This window comes from Eschrichtius robustus, chromosome 3 (assembly GCF_028021215.1).
Source record: "Eschrichtius robustus isolate mEscRob2 chromosome 3, mEscRob2.pri, whole genome shotgun sequence".
Taxonomy (NCBI): domain Eukaryota; kingdom Metazoa; phylum Chordata; class Mammalia; order Artiodactyla; family Eschrichtiidae; genus Eschrichtius; species Eschrichtius robustus.
In genome coordinates, this window is record NC_090826.1 from 75,743,772 (window position 1) to 75,765,177 (window position 21,406).

General features: G+C 33.7%; 1 protein-coding gene across 1 annotated transcript in view; it reads right to left on the reverse strand.

The window, feature by feature from the left end:
* The window catches only part of COL24A1 (collagen type XXIV alpha 1 chain), a 384,282-nt gene that overhangs the window by 193,072 nt on the left and 169,804 nt on the right, over positions 1-21,406 (reverse strand). Inside the window, exons 23-25 of the mRNA XM_068540226.1 lie at positions 20,220-20,264; positions 16,058-16,111; positions 12,816-12,860 (exon numbers count right to left, since the gene is read on the reverse strand). Of these exons, the coding sequence (XP_068396327.1) occupies positions 12,816-12,860; positions 16,058-16,111; positions 20,220-20,264 (144 nt within the window). The remainder of the gene's footprint in view (positions 1-12,815; positions 12,861-16,057; positions 16,112-20,219; positions 20,265-21,406) is intronic.

Here is a 21,406-nt window from a genome sequence, read left to right on the forward strand (position 1 = left end):
TACATTGGTTATGTAGATCTTACTTTTGTTTTTTTTTTTAAGTCAGAACCACAAGATTTTTTACTAGCCTTACTCTCAGATTTTAATTCTGCATTCACTTTCTCTAAGAGCGGTAGCACCAACGGGTGGCCCAAGGCAACCTTAACTCCAGTCCCTACCATTATTTCCATCAGTCCCTCCTATTCTTTGATATAAACAAATGAGGTATTATCTATCATATAAATTCTAAGCATAAAAACACCACTAGATATTTTTGCTATTTTTATTGATGTGTTAATATCTAAATAAAAATAGGATAGTACACTAATAAAAGAAAATAGTGCAGTTTCTAGGCAAACAGCGATTCAAGGGAAGTCCCCCTTCCAACCAAAGTACCACCTCTAGGGCTCTTCTATATAGAAATCTAGCTCTAAAGGATTACTGCTTTGTAGTATCCCTACCTAAGAAAATAGTAACACATTTTTAGCCAAACAAAGGCATAGTTTCTTTATCAACATATATATCTTTATGATGACTGTCAAAACAATTTTTGCTCCCTTGTCTTAGAGTATCTTATATAACATGATTAGTGTTTGGGCAAAATTATGTGTAGAATTCTTTACACAGTTTCTAGAAGTTAAATCACTTAAGGATCAAGCCTTATTTAGCTGTATATCTAGCACACAGTAAGTGTTCAATAAGTATCCTCTAATGATAGACTAAATGAAAGAAGTTTACTAGTGTCTTTCATTTTTGTTGGCTGTAAGAAATCACAATATCCTTCCAGAACACAGTACATGATGAAGAACATGTGAGATACACATATTTGTAGACAACTAATTTACTTCAAATCATAGAATAATAATCTTTAAACCTATTAAGATTCTGAATCTTCATATCCCAGGTTCAAATACACAATTATATTTTAAGGATTTTTAAAAATAATCCTTAGGAGAACATCCTTTAAAACCAAAGGGAACTAAAAAATGCTTATTTTTTTATCAATTCTAAAATAGGTAAAGTGATCAAGTTTATATTTTCTTAGTCAGAAGGCTAATAGGCTTAGTGCCCTAGGCAGTATACACACTGAATGTTTACATCTTAAAATGAGTGATGTTATTGTGACTTTGGAGGCACAAAGTTCCATTTAAATTTCTCTTCTATTTGGTTCCTTTGAAGCAGTTTATTCTAATTTGGGCAATCTGAGAAACTTTATTAGACTAAGAAGAGTACTTTTCTTTATTACTCTTTAATATGACATGTATGATAAATACCTTGTTCCCTATATTACTCCATATATGTTGGATCTTATTCCTTTTCCTAGAATATTTTAATTTTTAATAGTAACTTGATGCATATTTAATAAGGATAAAGAAAAATATACTTAATATAAAATAAAGTATAGAGAGGGCAGACAGCAGAAGCAAGAAGAACTACAATCCTGCAGCCTGTGGAACAAAAACCACATTCACAGAAAGATAGACAAGATGAAAAGGCAGAGGGCTACGTACCAGATGAAGGAACAAGATAAAACCCTGGAAAAACAACTAAAAGAAATCGAGAAGATGCAAGAAATGTTTAACAAAGATCTAGAAGAATTAAAGAACAAACAAACAGAGATGAACAATACAATAACTGAAATGAAAAATACACTAGAAGGAATCAATAGCAGAATAACTGAGCTAAAAGAACGGATAAGTGACCTGGAAGACACAAGGGTGGAATTCACTGCTGCGGAACAGAATAAAGAAAAAGGAATAAAAAGAAATGAACACAGCCTAAGAGACCTCTGGGACAACATTAAATGGAACAACATTCACATTACAGGGGTCCCAGAAGGAGAAGAGAGAGAGAAAGGACCCAAGAAAATATTTGAAGAGATTATAGTCGAAAACTTCCCTAACATGGGAAAGGAAATAGCCACTCAAGTCCAGGAAGCGCAGAGTCCCATACAGGATAAACCCAAGGAGAAACACGGCGAGACACATAGTAATCAAATTGGCAAAAATTAAACACAAAGAAAAACTACTGAAAGCAGCAATGGAAAAAATGACAAATAACATACAAGGGAACTCCCATAAGGTTAACAGCTGATTTCTCAGCAGAAACTCTACAAGCCAGAAGGGAGTGGTATGATATACTTAAAGTGATGAAAGGGAAGAACCTACAACCAAGATTACTCTACCCAGCAAGGATCTCATTCAGATTCGATGGAGAAATCAAAAGCTTTACAGATAAGCAAAAGCTAAGAGAATTCAGCACCACAAAATCAGCTCTACAACAAATGCTAAAGAAACTTCTCTAAGTGGGAAACACAAGAGAAGAAAAGGACCTACAAAAAACAAACCCAAAACAATTAAGAAAATGGTCATAGGAACATACATATCGATAATTACCTTAAATGTGAATGGATTAAATGCTCCCACCAAAAGACACAGGCTTGCTGAATGGATACTAAAACAAAACCCATATATATGCTGTCTACAAGAGACCCACTTCAGACCTAGGGACACATACAGATTGAAAGTGAGGGGATGGAAAAAGATAATCCATGCAAATGGAAATCAAAAGAAAGCTAGAGTAGCAATTCTCATATCAGATAAAATAGACTTTAAAATAAAGAATGTTACAAGAGACAAGGAAGGACACTACGTAATGATCCAGGGATCAATCCAAGAAGAAGATATAACAATTATAAATATATATGCACCCAACATAGGAGCACCTCAATACATAAGGCAACTGCTAACAGCTATAAAAGAGGAAATCGACAGTAACACAATAATACTGGGGGACTTTAACACCTCACTTACATCAATGGACAGATCATCCAAACAGAAAATTAATAAGGAAACACAAGCTTTAAATGACACAATAGACCAGATAGATTTAATTGATATTTATAGGACATTCCATCCAAAAACAGCAGATTACACTTTCTTCTCAAGTGTTCACGGAACAGTCTCCAGGATAGATCACATCTTGGGTCACAAATGAAGCCTCAGTAAATTTAAGAAAACTGAAATCATATAAAGCATCTTTTCTGACCACAACCCTATGAGATTAGAAATCAATTACAGGGAAAAAACCGTAAAAAACACAAACACATGGAGGCTAAACAATACATTACTAAATAACCAAGAGATCACTAAAGAAATCAAAGAGGAAATCAAAAAATACCTAGACACAAATGACAATGAAAACACGACAATCCAAAACCTATGGGATGCAGCAAAAGCAGTTCTAAGAGGGAAGTTTATAGCTATACCAGCCTACCTCAATAAACAAGAAAAATCTCAAATAAACAATCTAACCTTACACCTAAAGGAACTAGAGAAAGAAGAACAAACTAAACCCAAAGTTAGCAGAAGGAAAGAAATCATAAAGGTCAGAGCAGAAATAAATGAAATAAAAACAAAGAAAACAATAGCAAAGATCACTAAAACTAAAAGCTGGTTCTTTGAGAAGATAAACAAAATTGATAAACCATTAGCCAGACTCATCAAGAGGGAGAGGACTCAAATCAATAAAATTGAAATGAAAAAGGAGAAGTTACAACAGACACCGCAGAAATGCAATGCATCCTAAGAGACTACTACAATTAACTCTATGACAATAAAATGGACAACCTGGAAGATATGGACAAATTCTTAGAAAGGTATAACTTCCCAAGACTGAACTAGGAAGAAATAGAAAATATGAACAGAGCAATCACAAGTAATGAAATTGAAACTGATTAAAAATCTTCCAGCAAACAAAAGTCCAGGACCAGATGGCTTCACAGGTGAATTCTATCAAACATTTAGAGAGGAGGTAACACCCATCCTTCTCAAACTCTTCCAAAAAATTTCAGAGGAAGGAACACTCCCAAACTCATTCTATGAGGCCACCATCACCCTGATACCAAAACTAGACAAAGATACTACAAAAAAAGAAAATTACAGACCAATATCACTGATGAATATAGATGCAAAAATCCTCAACAAAATACTAGCAAACAGAATCCAACAACATATTAAAAGGATCATACACCATGATCAAGTGGGATTTATCCCAGGAATGCAAGGCTTCCTCAATATATGCAAATCAATCAATGTGATACACCATATTAACATATTGAAGAAGAAAAACCATATGATCATCTCAATAAATGCAGAAAAAGCTTTTGACAAAATTCAACACCCATTTCTGATAAAAACTCTCCAGAAAGTGGGCATAGAGGGAATCTACCTCAACATAATAAAGGCCATATATGACAAACCCACAGCAAACATCATTCTCAGTGGTGAAAAACTGAAAGCATTTCCTCTAAGGTCAGGAACAAGACAAGGATGTCCCCTCTCACCACTATTATTCAACATAGTTTTGGAAGTCCTAGCCACGGCAATCAGAGAAGAAAAAGAAATAAAAGGAATACAAATTGGAAAAGAAGAAGTAAAAATGTCACTGTGTGCAAATGACATGACACTATACATAGAGAATCCTAAAGATGCCACCAGAAAACTACTAGAGCTAATCAATGAATTTGGTAAAGTTGTAGGATACAAAATTAATGCACAGAAATCTCTTGCATTCCTATACTGTAATGATGAAAAATCTGAAAGAGAAATTAAGAAAATACTCCCATTTACCACTGCAACAAAAAGAATAAAATATCTAGGAATAAACCTACCTAGGGAGACAAAAGACCTGTATGCAGAAAACTATAAGACACTGATGAAAGAAATTAAAGATGCTACCAACAGATGGAGAGATATACCATGTTCTTGGATTGGAAGAATCAATATGGTGAAAATGACTATACTATCCAAAGCAATCTACAGATTCAATGCAATCCCTATCAAATTATCAATGGCATTTTTTACAGAACTAGAACAAAAAATCATAAAATTTGTATGGAGACACAAAAGACCCCGAATAGCCAAAGCAGGCATGAGGGAAAAAAATGGAGGTGGAGGAATAAGACTCCCTGACTTCGGACGATACTACAAAACTACAGTAATCAAGACAATATGGTACTGGCGCAAAAACAGAAATATAGATCAATGGAACAGGATAGAAAGCCCAGAGAGAAACCCACACACCTATGGTCAACTAATCTATGACAAAGGAGGCAAGGATATACAGTGGAGGAAAGACAGTCTCTTCACTAAGTGGTGTTGGGAAAACTGGACAGCTACATGTAAAAGAATGAAATTAGAATATTCCCTAACACCATACACAAAAATAAACTCAAAATGGATTAGAAACCTAAATGTAAGACCGGGCACTATAAAACTCTTAGAGGAAAACATAGGAAGAACACTGTTTGACATATATCACAGCAAGATCTTTTTTGATCCACCTCCTAGAGTAATGGTAATAAAAACAAAAATAAACAAATGGGACCTAATGAAACTTAAAAGCTTTTGCACAGCAAAGGAAACCATAAACAAGATGAAAAGACAACCCTCAGAATGGGAGAAAATATTTGCAAATGAATGATCCGAAAAAGGATTAATCTCCAAAATATATAAACAGCTCATGCAGCTCAATATGAAAAAAACAAACAACCCAATCCAAAAATGGGCAGAAGACCTAAACAGACATTTCTCCAAAGAAGACATACAGATGGTCAAGAAGCACATGAAAATCTGCTCAATGTCACTAATCATTAGAGAAATGCAAATCAAAACTACAATAAGGTATCACCTCACACCAGTTAGAATGGGCATCGTCAGAAAATCTATAAACAACAAATGCTGGAGAGGGTGTGGAGAAAAGGGAACCCTCTTGCACTGTTGGTGGGAATGTAAATTGATACAGCCACTATGGAGAACAGTATGAACGTTCCTTAAAGAACTAAAAATAGAATTACCATATGACCCAGCAATCCCACTACTGGGCATATACCCAGAGAAAACCATAATTCAAAAAGACACATGCACCCCAATGTTCACTGCAGCACTATTTACAATAGCCAGGTCATGGAAGCAACCTAAATGCCCATCGACAGATGAATGGATAAAGAAGAAGTGGTACATATATACAAGGGAATATTACTCAGCCATAAAAAGGAATGAAATTGGGTCATTTGCAGAGATGTGGATGGATCTAGAGACTGTCATACAGAGTGAAGTAAGTCAGAAAGAGAAAAACAAATATCATATATTAACACATATATGTGGAACCTAGAAGAATGGTACAGATGAACCGGTTTGCAGGGCAGAAATTGAGACACAGATGTAGAGAACAAACGTATGGACGCCAAGGGGGGAAAGCGGCGGGGGGTGGGGATGGTGGTGTGATGAATTGGGAGATTGGGATTGACATGTATACCCTGATGTGTATAAAATGGATGACTAATAAGAAAATAAATAAATAAACGTTAAAAAATAATAATAATTAAAAAAAGTATATAAGCCTTTATATGCTTGGCTTTCAATAACTTCTCTGTTTTTAGCTTGTAGCACAGGATCATGTGTATCACTCATTTCCCCATAGATATAAATTTTGCCTTTTAGCTTTTATATTATAATCATGTGAATTTAAAAAAAAATTTTTGTTGCTTTTTCCTTAATAACCACTTACATGTGATTTATTCTTGGTCTACCTCTTATCACATTTGGTTTTGTGATATAAACGATTTTCCATAGTCATCATTTTTCCCATACTCTTTAATTTTCGTAGCTGTAGAAAAATGTTCTATAGGATCACATCTAATATAGTATTTGCTATTTTCTTAGTAACTTATTTTGCTTTTTACAAAGTGATGTCATAAATGTCAGGAAAATAGTGTATCTTATAGTCCAAAAGACTCAAAAATCCTTCTACCTTTGTAAGCACCTCAACTGTTCCTAGAAATTTGCTGACTCCATTTTCTTGGATAAATCTCTTGTGTTTGAGATTTTAAAACTATTGGCATCTCATGTCTAAAGTAATAGTTCACCTTGGACCTGGTTTTAGAGAATGGTAGGGTTTTTAGAATTGTTTACTTCACTTCTCTTCAATTTACCTGGAATTATAACATTATATATCTTCTCTGTTCATATCCACTGATATGTCCACACACTTTCTGTAACTTCCCTTTTGATTTCACTGATTGATACTTTTTTTTAACGTTCTACACTTTCACAGACTTAATAGTATAGTGAAATTAATTCACTTAATTGGCTAAGTGATGCTATTAAAACATTTCAAAGATGATAAATGTCAAATACATGATCCTAAAACATAACAGTTTAACACATACATGTTTTTGAGACACTTGTCAAACCACCATGTGGTAATTGGGGCCCCATAATTTTCAGCTTCATACAGTAATAACAGAACGATATGTATTCATTAGAAAGACAATTAGAAATCTTCACCTCATTGTTAAGAGGAAGCATGGGGATATGGAGAAGTTAGTCATAATTCCTTTTCAGTCCCAGCTCTGCTACTTTATTATCTGACCTCAGACAAGTTTAACTTCTCTGAAACATAAGTTTTCTTTTGTATAAAAAAGGAATATTTCCCAGTGTCTTTTGTAAGGATTAAAAGATACAATATATGCAAAGTATCTGGCAGATCACAGATTTTCAATAAATTGTAGCTATTTTTTTTTTTATCATATTCAGGTATATATCCTTCTTGTGATGGACTGCATCGTGGATATACATTTCATATAACTTTCCATTCTCTGAGAAAAATTACCACAGCCTGCCAGGTAGGAGATATACACAGCTTTGCAGTGTGCTACAGGTATGTGCAGCTTGAAAACAGAAGGGAGTAGATGACATTTTTTAAGATAAAGGCACTACAGAGGCCCTACAGAGGGGCAATTGATAGAATTTTACTTTGTTCTTTCTGTTTGGCTAAATGGTGCCATCAAGTCTGGGACTTTTCCTCAAGGAAATATGAGTCACTTTTTATGATTTAGATATGTCCACATAAAGCCACCATTCTCCTCTTAATGAAAGAAAGAATAGAACTTGTTAAATAAAACCAGCTTGTATCAAGTTTGATAATAATTTCACAGTAATGCTACGAGAAAGCAGCAAAACTAACCACTGTATCAAATGAGATTTTGTGTTGAGCACTTCTAAAATATTTTCTTCCAGATCCTTCAAAATCTTTTAAATCTTTCTAACCATTGATTCACAAGGATGCACTTCAAGGTTCCATTTAAAAACAGGACAAACTGATGATTTCCTGACGCAGAGAAAAGAACCTTAGAACTGGAATTAGAGAATTCACATTTGCTTACTAGCTGTGAATTTGAACATATCACATAACTTCAACAAATCTCAGTTTCCTCACTTATAGAATGGCAGTAAGATTTATCTTACAAGGGTTGTTTCAAGATTAAATGAGATAATAGGTCTTCAAAAAATAGACTTCTTTTAATTTCCTCCTCTGACTCCACCTCTACTTGGTCTTGAATGAATTGGTTATAATCCAGCTTAGAATCAGCCAACAGAAGTTCTCTGATTCTAAAGGTTTTATAATGAGAACTGGATTACCTGATTTTGAGGATTATGCATGGCCTTTCCTCTTCCTCTTCCTTTCTGTTCATCAGTCATTTACTATACACTAGCACACCAGGGGGCAGGCAGAATAACAGAGAGAACATGGTAGATTGCTTATGAAATTTGCTGAATGGATAAATTAAGGAGTAAATGAGGTGAAATCAAATAGTTGGATTATATTTTAAGAGCTATAAAGAGAGTCTGGTCAGAGTATAGGACAATCATGAGGAGCTCTTCAAGTGGGCAGAAAAACGGCATCTGAATTTAATGTAATCAAGGTCACTTAATGAAAAAAAATACCAAATTTTATCTTTAAAATAACAGACTAGAAAAGGATCCTGGGAGTGACTGCTGATCATTTTCCAAAGACACCCCAGTTTCCTGCTATTGAAAAAAGCCTGCATAGTTTTGAGTATCATCAAAAATAAAGAAAACATAAAGTTATCCCACTCATAGAGAAGGCTGTGGATCCACTGCCCCTAAAATATTTAGTCTAGCTCTGTTTGTTCCAACTCCAGAAAGACAGCCAGAGAAAAGAAGCCAAATTGGCAGATGAGAGGAAGACTAGAAAACATTACAATTCTTAGAAAAGAGTCATAGATTCTTAGAATTGGAATTATCCTTAAACATCATAAATACCAATTCCTTACGCTTCCAGAATTCTCCTGATAATCATAAACAGTAATCAAAGGTCTATTATATGCTGGGGACTGACTAGAATCATTCTCTTTTATTGCAGCCTTTGTCCAAACTGTCACCTTAAACAGATCTCAAATACATCCACTTATCTCCACTGCCATCATCTGGCCTGTCATTTTTCTCCCTCGTTTAGTCTACTGCAATAGCATCCTAACTGGTTACCCTCTTCTACTTCTGCTGCTCACAACCATGTTCCAAGTGCCCAATCCACTGCTACAGAGTGATCTTAAAACACAAATTAAATCATGTCATTGCCTTACTTAGAATACTTCAATGATTCTCCATCTACTTTAGGACCAAGTACAAAATAATAAACATGGTCCTGAATGATTTGGCTCCTGCCTCCTTCACTAATACCACCTAATACTGCTTTTCCCTTGGTTCACCAAGGTCTATCCACACTGGCTTTCTTTCAGTTCCTCAAAACAGTTAAATGCTTTCCCACTTAGAACCATCACATGTAAGAATAACCACCACCACGGCCATTACAGCTAACATTTATCAAGTTTTCACTATGTGACCAGCTCTGTGCTAAGTGCTTTAAGTGCATTATCATGTTTAATCCTCATAAGAAACTCTATGAGGTAGTTACTATTTTCATACTTTTACTGTTGAGAAAACAAATATTTAGAGAAATTAAGTGACTTGTCTAAAGCAAGGCAAGTGGCACAGGTGGGAAGTATGTTATATTGCATATTCCAGGAGCCGTTTTTCCCCCAACTCTTCCCAAGCTAACTCATACCATTCTTTATGGTCACAGCTCATATGGCATTTCAAAAGTCTTCTCTCATCTCCTGATCTAAATTTGGCAACTTTGTCACAGTCCCTTAAAATTTTCATCTAGAGAATGTATTACAGTTTATAATTATATATTTTATGTGATTATTTAATGTCTGTCAAACCTCTGATAGACTATAAATTTCATGAAGGCAGGGATCAAATGGTCAATGAATGTGCCTGAATATAAATATAAATATCTGCTGAACAAATGATTGCAGGAAGTCATCCAAATCTAAAGACGAGGTGTTGAATCACTCTACGGAAGAGTCTGAGTGTTAGGAATTCTATTAAAATATTCTTGCCTACAAAAAAAGCTGTTCCCTTATAATGTCTATCCCTTATAATGTCTGTTCCCTTATAAGGCCTATATACTGATTTTAATTCCGGTCTCTTGCCCAATACTGAAAAAGTATATTCTCTTCCCTTTTACAGCTCTTCAAATAATTTCAGCCTAGAGAATTAAAGACAGAGAGGACTGGCAATTAAGGTGGGATAATTCCAGGTTTATTCATAAAAGAATGCTAGAACGTAGAGGATAATTTCTTTGAAATTAGAGACTTATTTAGGGCACATTTATAGAAATTAATTCTTTGCCTATAGTAAGTAAATGCAAGAGGTATATATAGTCACGAGATGGGATCACTGTGTTCGGCACTCTCTATCACAAATTGGGTTCTAATTTGTATGAATCTAGAAAGAAACAAAACTGGAGGAGGCTATTAAAAGGGAATTAAATGACCATACAAAAAGTTTGGGAAAAATAAAAACTAGCTATGCAATTACAACTAACCTTAGATATCCCCAAATTACAAGACTGACATCATGAAGTGCAATCGTATTTTCCCATATCTCGAGAGTTTTAACACAACTCTGGATTAGATGAACTATATTTCTAAGATTTTGAAATTAATATGATAAAATAGAAGTTGGGAATTATCAAGAGCCAAAAATATTCTTCAGGTGTTTTATATATCTTAATTAATTCAATATAACCACTAAAGTTTTTTAAAGTCTTTATCTCCCATCCTTAATGAGGAAGATGGAACCTCAAAGCTGGAAAGGTCCTTTTGTTTCATAACTTACCTGATGCCTAAAACCTCTCTATAATATCTAGGCCAAGTGGCTTTCAGCTAATATTAAAATATCCCCAGCTATGCTAATTAACCTGATGGAAGTGGGGGGATCCTTTCACAATATATCAATATATATATATGCGTATCAAATCATCACATACATTTTAAATATCTTAAATTTTATTTGTCAATTATACCTCAGTGAAGCTGGAAAAAAATCCCCAGCACGGTATAATGCTTTCGATTTCGAGATCTGGATTTTGAGTTTGGAGCTATGGGTTTAAATCTTAGTTCAGCTATTGATCAGCTATGTAACTCTGAACAGGTTACTTACTGTGCTTCAGTTTCCTCATTTCAAAAAGTGGAATAACAAAATGTGTCTTTTAAAATTGTTAGAGAATTAAATGAAATTCCACAATATAAAATATCACATAGCATTATGGCTGGCACATAGCGAATGGTCCATAATTGTTAATTTCCCTCCAATAACAGAAATCTGCTACCTGCCAAAATAGTCCATTTCCTCTTTGGACAGCACTGGTGATGGGTTACTAGTGGAACCAGTCCAACATTATTAAGCAAATAAAACTTAGAAGTTTGATATGTGTTATTTTAAGAAAAGATGTTCTGTTCTTCATTGTTATTTTAAGTTTGGCTGTAAATTTTAGTTTATATATATTTTTAAGCAATTTGTCACTCAGAAATGGCAGAATTTCATGTCTTTAAATTAAATTTTAAAAAATTTGAATGACAGAGAAATACAGATTACATTCATATTTGATGAGAAGCCTTGAATAATTGAATTGATATAAATACTCCATTGAAATTTCCCTTTTGGTTAAAAAAAGGAAAAAAATATTCACCTTCTAGGGATTCAGGATTAAATGGTATGGCAATGATCTTTTAAGACTAAATGGATCACCTCCCTATTTTTATTAATAATTAGTGACAAAAATTAAGAGTATCAGAAATGCATTGCTGTTTTACTACCAGGCTAGAAAATATATTTAATTATTTAAGCTCACAAAACAATTTTTAAGAAAATTTATTTTTATTTAAGTTGTAAGATAGGTTATAGAAAATTATATTTGCTCATTTAACCTATTAAATAACTATTGTTATTAAACAGTATCACTTTCTTTGTGACAACCCAGCACACTCTGTAGATAAAGTCACTTGCCTTTCATTAATTTAATTTACTACTTTATATGTTATGTAGGTTCATTTGTTAGAGAATATTGTAGCTGACTTGTCCCATAGGGAAAAAAAAAAAAAAAATTACCCCTAACATATCTGATTCAAATACAACATGAAGCCTCCTACTTCCTCAATAATGTAAATTTAAACAAGCCAAACTTCTGAGGAAAGAAATTATGTTTCCCAATGAATTACCTCATGGTTTACTCCAATCTTTCAAATACAAAGAAAAATATCTTCCACCTATTATAATATTTTATGGTTTGATAATTTGTAGTTTTTTAATCATGAAAAACGTTACGGTCAAATTTAGTTTGAAATGATCAGAACTAAATGTAAAGACCAAATATTAGATACAAGAATGTTCCTGAGATCACAAATGTAATTTATATTGGATAAAACTATCAGTATCTGTGTTTTCCCTCATTTCTCTTTTGTAGAGTAGGTTTTATTTGTCACATCACCAATGAATTTAAATTTGTAGTGGGTAAGTATTTTATATTCTGAATTTTATAAGCATAGATCATGCTAACATGATTCCTAAAAATGCTCACAAGATGATTTAAAAGTTGAAAATAAGAGCATAAAATAAGCTTACTGTTTCACCAATCTTCCCAATGTTTCCTTGATCTCCTACTTCTCCCTGTTAATAAAGAATATAAGGTTGCAAAAATGATTATTTTTCAAACAAGATTCCTCTCAGCATTGCTCCTGTTTTCATTTTAATGTAATTATCTATAACCTAGAAAATCACAAAGAAACTTTCAGTTATTCAAAACTCTTGTTACAGTATTTGTACAGAACGTAGTCCTTCCTGTATTTTCATTCAAATAATATTAACTTGTTTTCTTAAATTACATTCTTCTATTTATGACGTTTAATCACTTTTAAAACACTTTTACAAATAAAATTTAAAAAATAAAATATCTACTGAGGTATACTCTATAAATGGCAGAGTGGTAGGCTGCCACTGCAGAAGATACTAAGAAGAATGAAAATAAAGCCCGTGCGCGCAGGAACACTCTCTGCTTCAGTAGAGAAGGTATCTCACAATGCTGAGCAGAACAAGCAGAACAGAACACACGCTACAGGTAAGTAGTAAAGGAGTTCCTAGGCACAGGCACCCTGTGTGCATGTGCAGCTAGAGCTGGCTTCACTGGAGAAGTAATGCATGTTCATAATCTTAACCGCAGTTCTGCCATCCCTAAAGCTCTGAAAACCCAAAGTTTTTCACAACACATTTAGTGGCAAACTTGACCTAACCTGTGTTTATTTGATAGTGATGCTTTTACCTGATCTGAGTGAGGCTACTTATAGTCTTGATATAGTTTGATTAATCTGAACATCCTTACATTTCACCATAGAAATATCAATTTGTCTAATTATGGTTGTGCTGTCCCATAGCCTGCTGGCAGTGTTAAGTAAAATACAGTATATATATATATATAACCTTTTTAAAATCCAAACATTAATGGTTTCAAATAATAAATTATGAAACTGTATTTGAGTTGGGCCCTGAAGAACAGGTGATTTTCACACTGGTGATGAGAAAGTGCCATTTTTAGTGGTGAGGAATGGCATGAACAAAGGCTGAACAAAAGCACAGATTAATGAAAGTAGAAGATTAAGTTCAGGGTACCACATATAGTTAATCTGACAGGAATGTACATTTTATTTATACCAGAGATAGGAAATTAAACCATCAACTGCTGTCTAAAAATTAATAATTATATTGCAGTGTGGGGTAGTTAAACTCACTGAACAATATTGTAGCCACTCATGATATGTAGCTACTCAGCATTTGAAATTAACTTGTCTGAACTGAAATGTGATGTAAGTATAATATACACACTGTATTTCAAAGACTTTGTATAAAAAAATCTCATTAATAATTTTAATATTGATTACATGTTGAAATGATAATATGCTTATGTCTTGGGTTACATAAAATATATTACTGAAATTAATCTCTCCTATTTCTTTTCACTTTTTTTTTTTTTTTACTGTGGCTCACATCTGTGATTCGTATTACATACTCTATTGGATGGTGCTGATTTTAAGCATTGAAACCTAATATTCATATAGGTAATCAGTTTGAAATAAACTTTCAAAGGCTATAAAAATTTTCTTTTCTATTTCTGTACACATTTAGATAAATAGTAAAGAATAAAACATTGTAGTAGTAGGTTGGAAATCCTAGTTTTTGACTGATAGTTCATTAGACAGCTTTTGTAGAAAATAATGTGGCAGGATTTTATGTATATATATACAAATATATACATAATATGTATGTGTATATATACATATATATAATTAATTTTCTTTTATTTTCTCCTCCTTACCCAACGCCCCTCTCAAATTCCAACTAGGGAGATGGACCCTTTGTGATACGTAGTCTTAAGGGAGGTCTGTGTTAACAGGCAGAAAGCAAAAGTTGCTTGCAGATTACCTACATTCATGCTTTAGTTTTCAAAGAGCCTGAATGTAGGAGGTGAGTTGTCTTTGAGGGCAAAAAGAGACAGAGAGGAATAATCCCCCAGGCCTAGGGAGAGAATAGAGATCCTAGAGTTCTGTGAAAGGCGGTGACCCTTAACCAACCCCCAAGTGCTCCCCCAGAGTGCCAGGTTCCCCTAAGGGAGTGCCAGGTCCTAGTGAATAGCTATGTAATACACCAAGGAAGAAATTTCAGAGACAAGTATGAGGACTGAACGTTAAAGAACTTCCTTCACTTCCTAGGTAACACAGATGTCACCTAGATGCTGGTATAATTCTAGGGAGAAGGCAGGATGTCAATAATCACTGAGATTGGTCTCTTGCCAGTTTGACTGGATGGTAGCTCACAGGTGGATTTTTTAGAGCTATTTGGCAGTACAGGGATTAAATACAGTAAAGGAGAATGAAGCCTTCTATTTATAAATATCGTGCTTCTATTTTCTGGGAGTTTTTCTTTGTAACTTGAGAGTCAGGTACACATACTCTCCCAAGATAATTTCAGCAACAGACATGCTGACACAATAAAAAATATTTTAGCTCATATTTCTTTATTAATTGACCTCAAAAAGTGTTGTTTGGTTTTTTCCTTAGTTTCTGTATCACAAAAATGAAGAGTTTAATGTAAATAATGATCTCTAGCTTTAGGAAATTTAGCAATAAATCTATGATGTAATTCAATTTTTCATTGAATTTTAAATTTGTACAAATCACCAATTCTTATAAGTTTCTTTCAGACCTTAATGCTGTACATATAAAACCACTGCCTTACTTTATATTTGTTGGTGTTACAAAAAAATCATACAGTACTTGAAAACAAAGCAAGAAAGTTGGTAACACATTTTTTCAATGTCATAAAAGTATGAAGAACACCCAATGATTATGCAGGGTATGTGCTTACTTAGACTTACTGTATATTATTGATTAAAGGACCCAGACTTAGTGAAAATACACACACACACACACACACATAAATTTTTTAAGTGAAGTTATAGTAACTTGTAGATTTCTGTCCAGTGGAATAGACAGCCCTCAAAGTTATGGTTTATTGTCCTGTATCTAACTACACATCTGAACATTCCTTTACTAAAATGCATATCCAATTACATAGACATAGTTATAGTCATAGATATTTATAGACATATATACAGATACAGATATAGATGTAAAGACATATAGCATTTCAAATGCTATCAATATTTGAACAAGTTTTAACATATGACTGGTTCCTTCAATTAATGAGTTGAATAAAATCTTTGACATGTGTTTATTTTATATTGTTATGAAAGTCATAACTTTATCTTTTTGAAAATTATACTTTGTAACTGGTAATAAAGTCAGTTGCTTCACCTTCAAACCTTCTGGTCCTGATTCACCTGCATACCCCTTTGGACCTGGTTTTCCCTAGAAGAGAACAGGAAAAAAAAAGATACGTTTAATCATTCTTATTTTTGAAAGTTTCCTAATTTATGAAATTCAGACTATCCTATGAGATGAAACACTTCAAAATTATTAGATAAATGCATTTCATCAAACTCATTAGCCATTCCTTCTACCATGTTTGACTGTCTACTTGCCATGCACAGCTCTAGGATAAGATAATTTAAAAAAATAAGTAAAATACTTAGTATGTTAGGTAGTGGTAAATTTGAAGAACATCAAATTAAGCAGGAAGGGAGACATAAACTGTTGTGGTAGTTTTGTTAAAATGTTTGGTAAGACTGCCAAAAAAGACCTCACTGAGAGGGTGGCAATTGAGTAAAGACTTTTTTAAAGGCACAGGCTACATGGATATTTGAAGGAAGAGCATTCCAAGCAGAGGCGAAGAGCATGTGTAAAGGCCCTGAGGTAAGAATGTGCCTGTGTGTTGGAGAAACGATGAAGAGTCAATGCAGCTGGAGAGAGTAAGAGAGGAGATGAGTAAGAAGATGAGGGATGAGAAGGGAATGGGGGATATGAAGCCAGGTCATGAAAGGCCTGGCAGGTTACAGTAAGGGCTTTGGCTTTAACTCTGAGTGGCTTTAACTCTTAGCAGGCTTTGAGAAGAGAAGCACCAGGATCTATGTTTTAACAGGATCACTCTGATGTAAGAGCAGAAGCAGGGAGTCCAGAGAGGAGTCTACTGCAATAATCCAAGTGAGAGACAACAGTGGCATTATCAGGGTGGGAACAGAGGAGGCTGTGAGAAGTGGTACGATTCTGTATATAGTTTGAAAGCAGAGCTTCCAGGAATTGCTGATGGGTCATGCGTGGAATGTGAAAGAAAGAGAAGAGTCATGAATGAACTCAAGAATGAGTTCATTCAGCTTTAATCTGACTAAGGGGCCAAATGAAATGAGGTAGACTGTGGGAGGACAGGTTTGAAGGGTAAATTGAAAGTTTAGCTTTGGACATTTCAGTTTGATAATCTTGTTAGACATCTAAGTGGAGAGATCTTGTGGTAGTTAATACAAGAGCAGAGCTTAGGGGTAGAAGGTTCTGATCTGAACATATGATTTTGGAAATCACCAGCATTTTGATGGCATTTAAAGCCATAAGAATGGACCAGCTCATCTAGGCAGTGAGTGTAGATAGCAAACCAAGCCCTGGGGAACTCTAAAATTTAGAATTTGAAGAAATGAGGAAAACATGCAAATCTGCTGCCAGAGAACTAGGAGGAAGGTAATACAAGTGAAGAAAGTTTTTCCAGGAGGAGAGTGATCTTGTCAAATCTGAGGGATATAAATATTGAGGGATATAAATATTGAGTAATATGAAGACTGAGAAATGATCACTGAATTCAGCAGCATGGAGGTCATTAATGACCTTCATAAGATCAACTGTTTCAGAGTGGCGGGGACAAGAATGGTTTCAGCAGATGGGGTGAGGAGAATAATTGGAAAAAGCATGTAAATCCAATACTTTTGAGAAGTCTTCCCGAAAAGGGAAGGAGAGAAAAGCAAAACCTGGAAGGAAAACTGGAGTCAATACAAATTTTGTTTTTGTTTTTAAGCCAGAAGAAATAATAGTATGTTTATATGCTGATAGGATTGATCCATTAAAGAGAACAAAATTAAGATGCAGGAGAGAGTGGGGAAAATGGCTGGATCAATGTTCTTCAGTAGGCAAGACGATGTAGTATGTAGTGAACGAGTGGAAGTTTTGACCTCACCTAGAAAAATGGCCTGTTCATCCACAATAACAAGAGAGAAGGCACAGTAAATGGCATAGATACAGGGAGGTGGGATAGAAGTGACGGTAGAAACTTGTGAAAGTTCTCTTCTGATTACTTCAATCTTCTCAGGGAACTAAGATGCGAGGTAAAGGGCTAATAGAAGTAAATGGAGTTCAGGAGAAAGAATAAAATAATGATTTAAAAATGTGAAAGTAAATGGGTATGGAAATAGAATTCAGAATGTTATCAAAGGGATAATTACAATGTTTTAAGCATGATGAGTAGGGATATGTGGTGATGAGAGAGACAAGGAGTAATGGAATGGCATTAGAATCAATGAATTGAAATTTCTATTGGGACTGTTGGATTGGGTTACAAGAAAGAATGCACCAGAAAGAAAGGGGATGATGGTTGGGGAATGAGAAGTTTAAAATTGAAAATGAAGAGGTTGCTCTTACTGGTAATGACAAGGTCAAGGGTTTCACCATAGCAGTAAGTAGCTGAAGAGAGTAGAGGATAAGATCCCTGAAGGAGAGAAAGTGCAATACCCTGGAGTAATCTACAGTAGGTGGTTTCTAATATCAAAAAACTGATGTCTGATTACACAAGATTTGATTAAGGAGATCACTATACCTCAACCAATGTGTTCTAGGAGTAGAAAAAGTGTGTGGGGGGATTGCTAAAAAGAATACTAATTTATAATATCTACTAGGCATTATATATTTGGATTTTATTACTCCTATTCGTTAACAAGTACTCGCATATTCTTCTTTCTTTAAATAAAATAAAGCAAAACAAAACAACCCTCTGGCTCCCATTCTGTTTTGACTACATACAAAAACTTTAGCAACTTAAAATTATATTTAGGACTTCCACTCAAAAAGTTGTTCTAATTTTGGTCTCTGCCTTGCTTGAAATTGTCTAGTGGTTCCCTACCAAGCACAAAATAGAGCAAAGGATAAAAAATTATCCTATTATTGTTAAATATCAATTGCTCTCTAATCAATTTGCAGATATAAAAGAAGAAATGTAGTTAAGAGTCTAAATCATTACAGGACTTTGATATTTACAAAATAATTAATAATACATTTTATTCACACTGTCTGGAAAAAGCCTTAGCAGGAATATTTCTTTCATCTTTAATAATGTAATACTCAGGCACTGCAGTATATTAAGAAATAGTTATACATCACTATCTACATTATGGAAAGAATTGCACTGGTATCAGGCATTGGCATATTTATAATCTCTTTGAAATCAAGCGATTCAGAGCATCAGTATTGGAGCCATCGCTTTTGGTCCTGTTTAAGTTCTGTCATATTATGGTTATCCTGAGCATGTTATGCTTAAGCATATAATATTAAAGCCTTATTTTTTTTAATCTAAAAATGCAGTCAATATCTTGCAGGGTTGGTTTCAGATTAGGGATGATTCCTGAGACAAACTTAGAGCAACACTAGGCCTAAATTAATATTCAACCAATAGTAGCAACAATTAATAACAAATATTATGACTGAGTAGGCAAGAGGTGAACATGGTTTTCCTGTTTTCTAGGGAAGTAAATTTTAAATAAGACCAATTATACTGGAGCACAAGTAACAATGGTCTTTCTGTTATATAACTCACCTCACAAAAAATGAAAAAAAAAACAAAAACAACTCTTCTTTTTCTTTCAATAAGAGAGTGGCAGTATATGTGCTAGTTATGTAAAGGTGCAAAAGAAAGAATTACTCTCTCTTTAAATGTAAATATACTGTAAGAACCTGTACAATATGATGTCCTCAAGTAAAGAATGAGATGTATTTCATGTGAGTCTAATAATGCTTCTTAAAATGTGTTGCACACACCTTAATTACTTCATGATATTGTAAACTTTTGTCATGCATCCCCAAATTCTTAAAAAATTCATTTTCAGAACTTGAAAATAAGAAATTCATGTATTACCACAGAATATTATCTGAAAAAAAAAGTTGGACGGAAAATACGTCTTATTTGCTTTCCATAATTTTACTGACAAACTCAGAAAACAGAAATTTCCAAAATATTACTAAAATGGTTAATGTATTTAGCTTCATATTACTTTTTGAGAAACTTTATAAATAACTTGTACAAATTACTAAGACCGTAAGACTGAAAGAACTGAAGGAATAAGTAAATATGTAATAGGCATAATATCATTTAAAATATCTCTGGAAAATTTTAGTTATAGGTCTATTTTATTTGGGGGGATTGTATGGCTATAGTTTGTTATAATCTTGGCTCTTTGCTATAACTTAAAATTTGGTGCCATTAAAAAACATTTACAAAACAGTTGCTTTAAGAGAAGCACACTTTGAAAATTATTTATATGATACCTACTCTTGGCCCCAGTTCTCCAAAGGATCCAATTAGTCCTTCTTCTCCCTTAAAAAAGAAGATCAGAACATGTCATGGCCTGATATAAGTATTTAAAAATGTAAACCTTATTCCAGTTATTCTGAAATCTGAAGCTCTTTCTGAGATGTAATGAAAATAATACTGTGATTTTCTTGTATTTTAGAACTATATCACCCCATAATGTTTAAATTTTTTGTGTGACAACCTCATATCTACATTAAGGGGGATATGTATTGTACTACTGGGTTATTTTTCAATTGGTAGATGATATAAGTTAAATATAGAAAATTGAGGGTGGCTAAGAGTGAAAGCTATTAGGGCATCACAAAAATCAGGATTAGGAATCACTGAGATTGTGAATTATGGACAGCCTTTACCTTCTTGGGCTCAATATCTCTGACATAGAGAGAAACTCAATTAAGTTCTTAATATATGGAAATCAATACACATTGGTATATTAAAAAATTATTGGTACAGAACATGTTTGCTCTTGGCACATTCTGATACTTAATTCATTTAGCAAATATGTTTTTGAGTCTCAGTTCTGTCTTAAGCCTTAGAGATAAAGGTATATCAGATCCTACCCAAATGGAGCTTAATGTCTAGAGTTTCTTTTTGTCTAATTTACAGATCCAATATTTTTGGGATCAAATCAGTTATAATGTCATAAAATATAAAATTTTGTGCATTCTTCTAAGGATCAAACACTGTATGGGTGGATAGAGAATAGAGAAACTTAAAACAAATAATTTTTATACTTTATTCTCTAAGAGAATTAAAAAGTAATAAATGTGTTTATTCTATTTATTGACGTATTTTCTAAACATACTGATTTTTTACCTTTAAATAAATAGTTCATATTTACCACATCTGAACAACATTTACAGACCTCTTTAGAAATCCTATATTCTATTTTATTTATTTAAAAACATTTTGCTCAGTCCATAATTCAATTAAAATATAATATATGGGTTAGAAATATAAAATAGACACAAATGTTACATATAAATTCTGGTACATATAAGTGAGATTCTAGACTCAGATTCTTCAGACATTCCATGGACACCACTACATAAATCACTTAATGAATTCAGAACATTAAAATGATTCCGAATTCCATTCCATAACTGCTAATATAAAATGGTAACTTGAAATCCTCGATGGCAAAA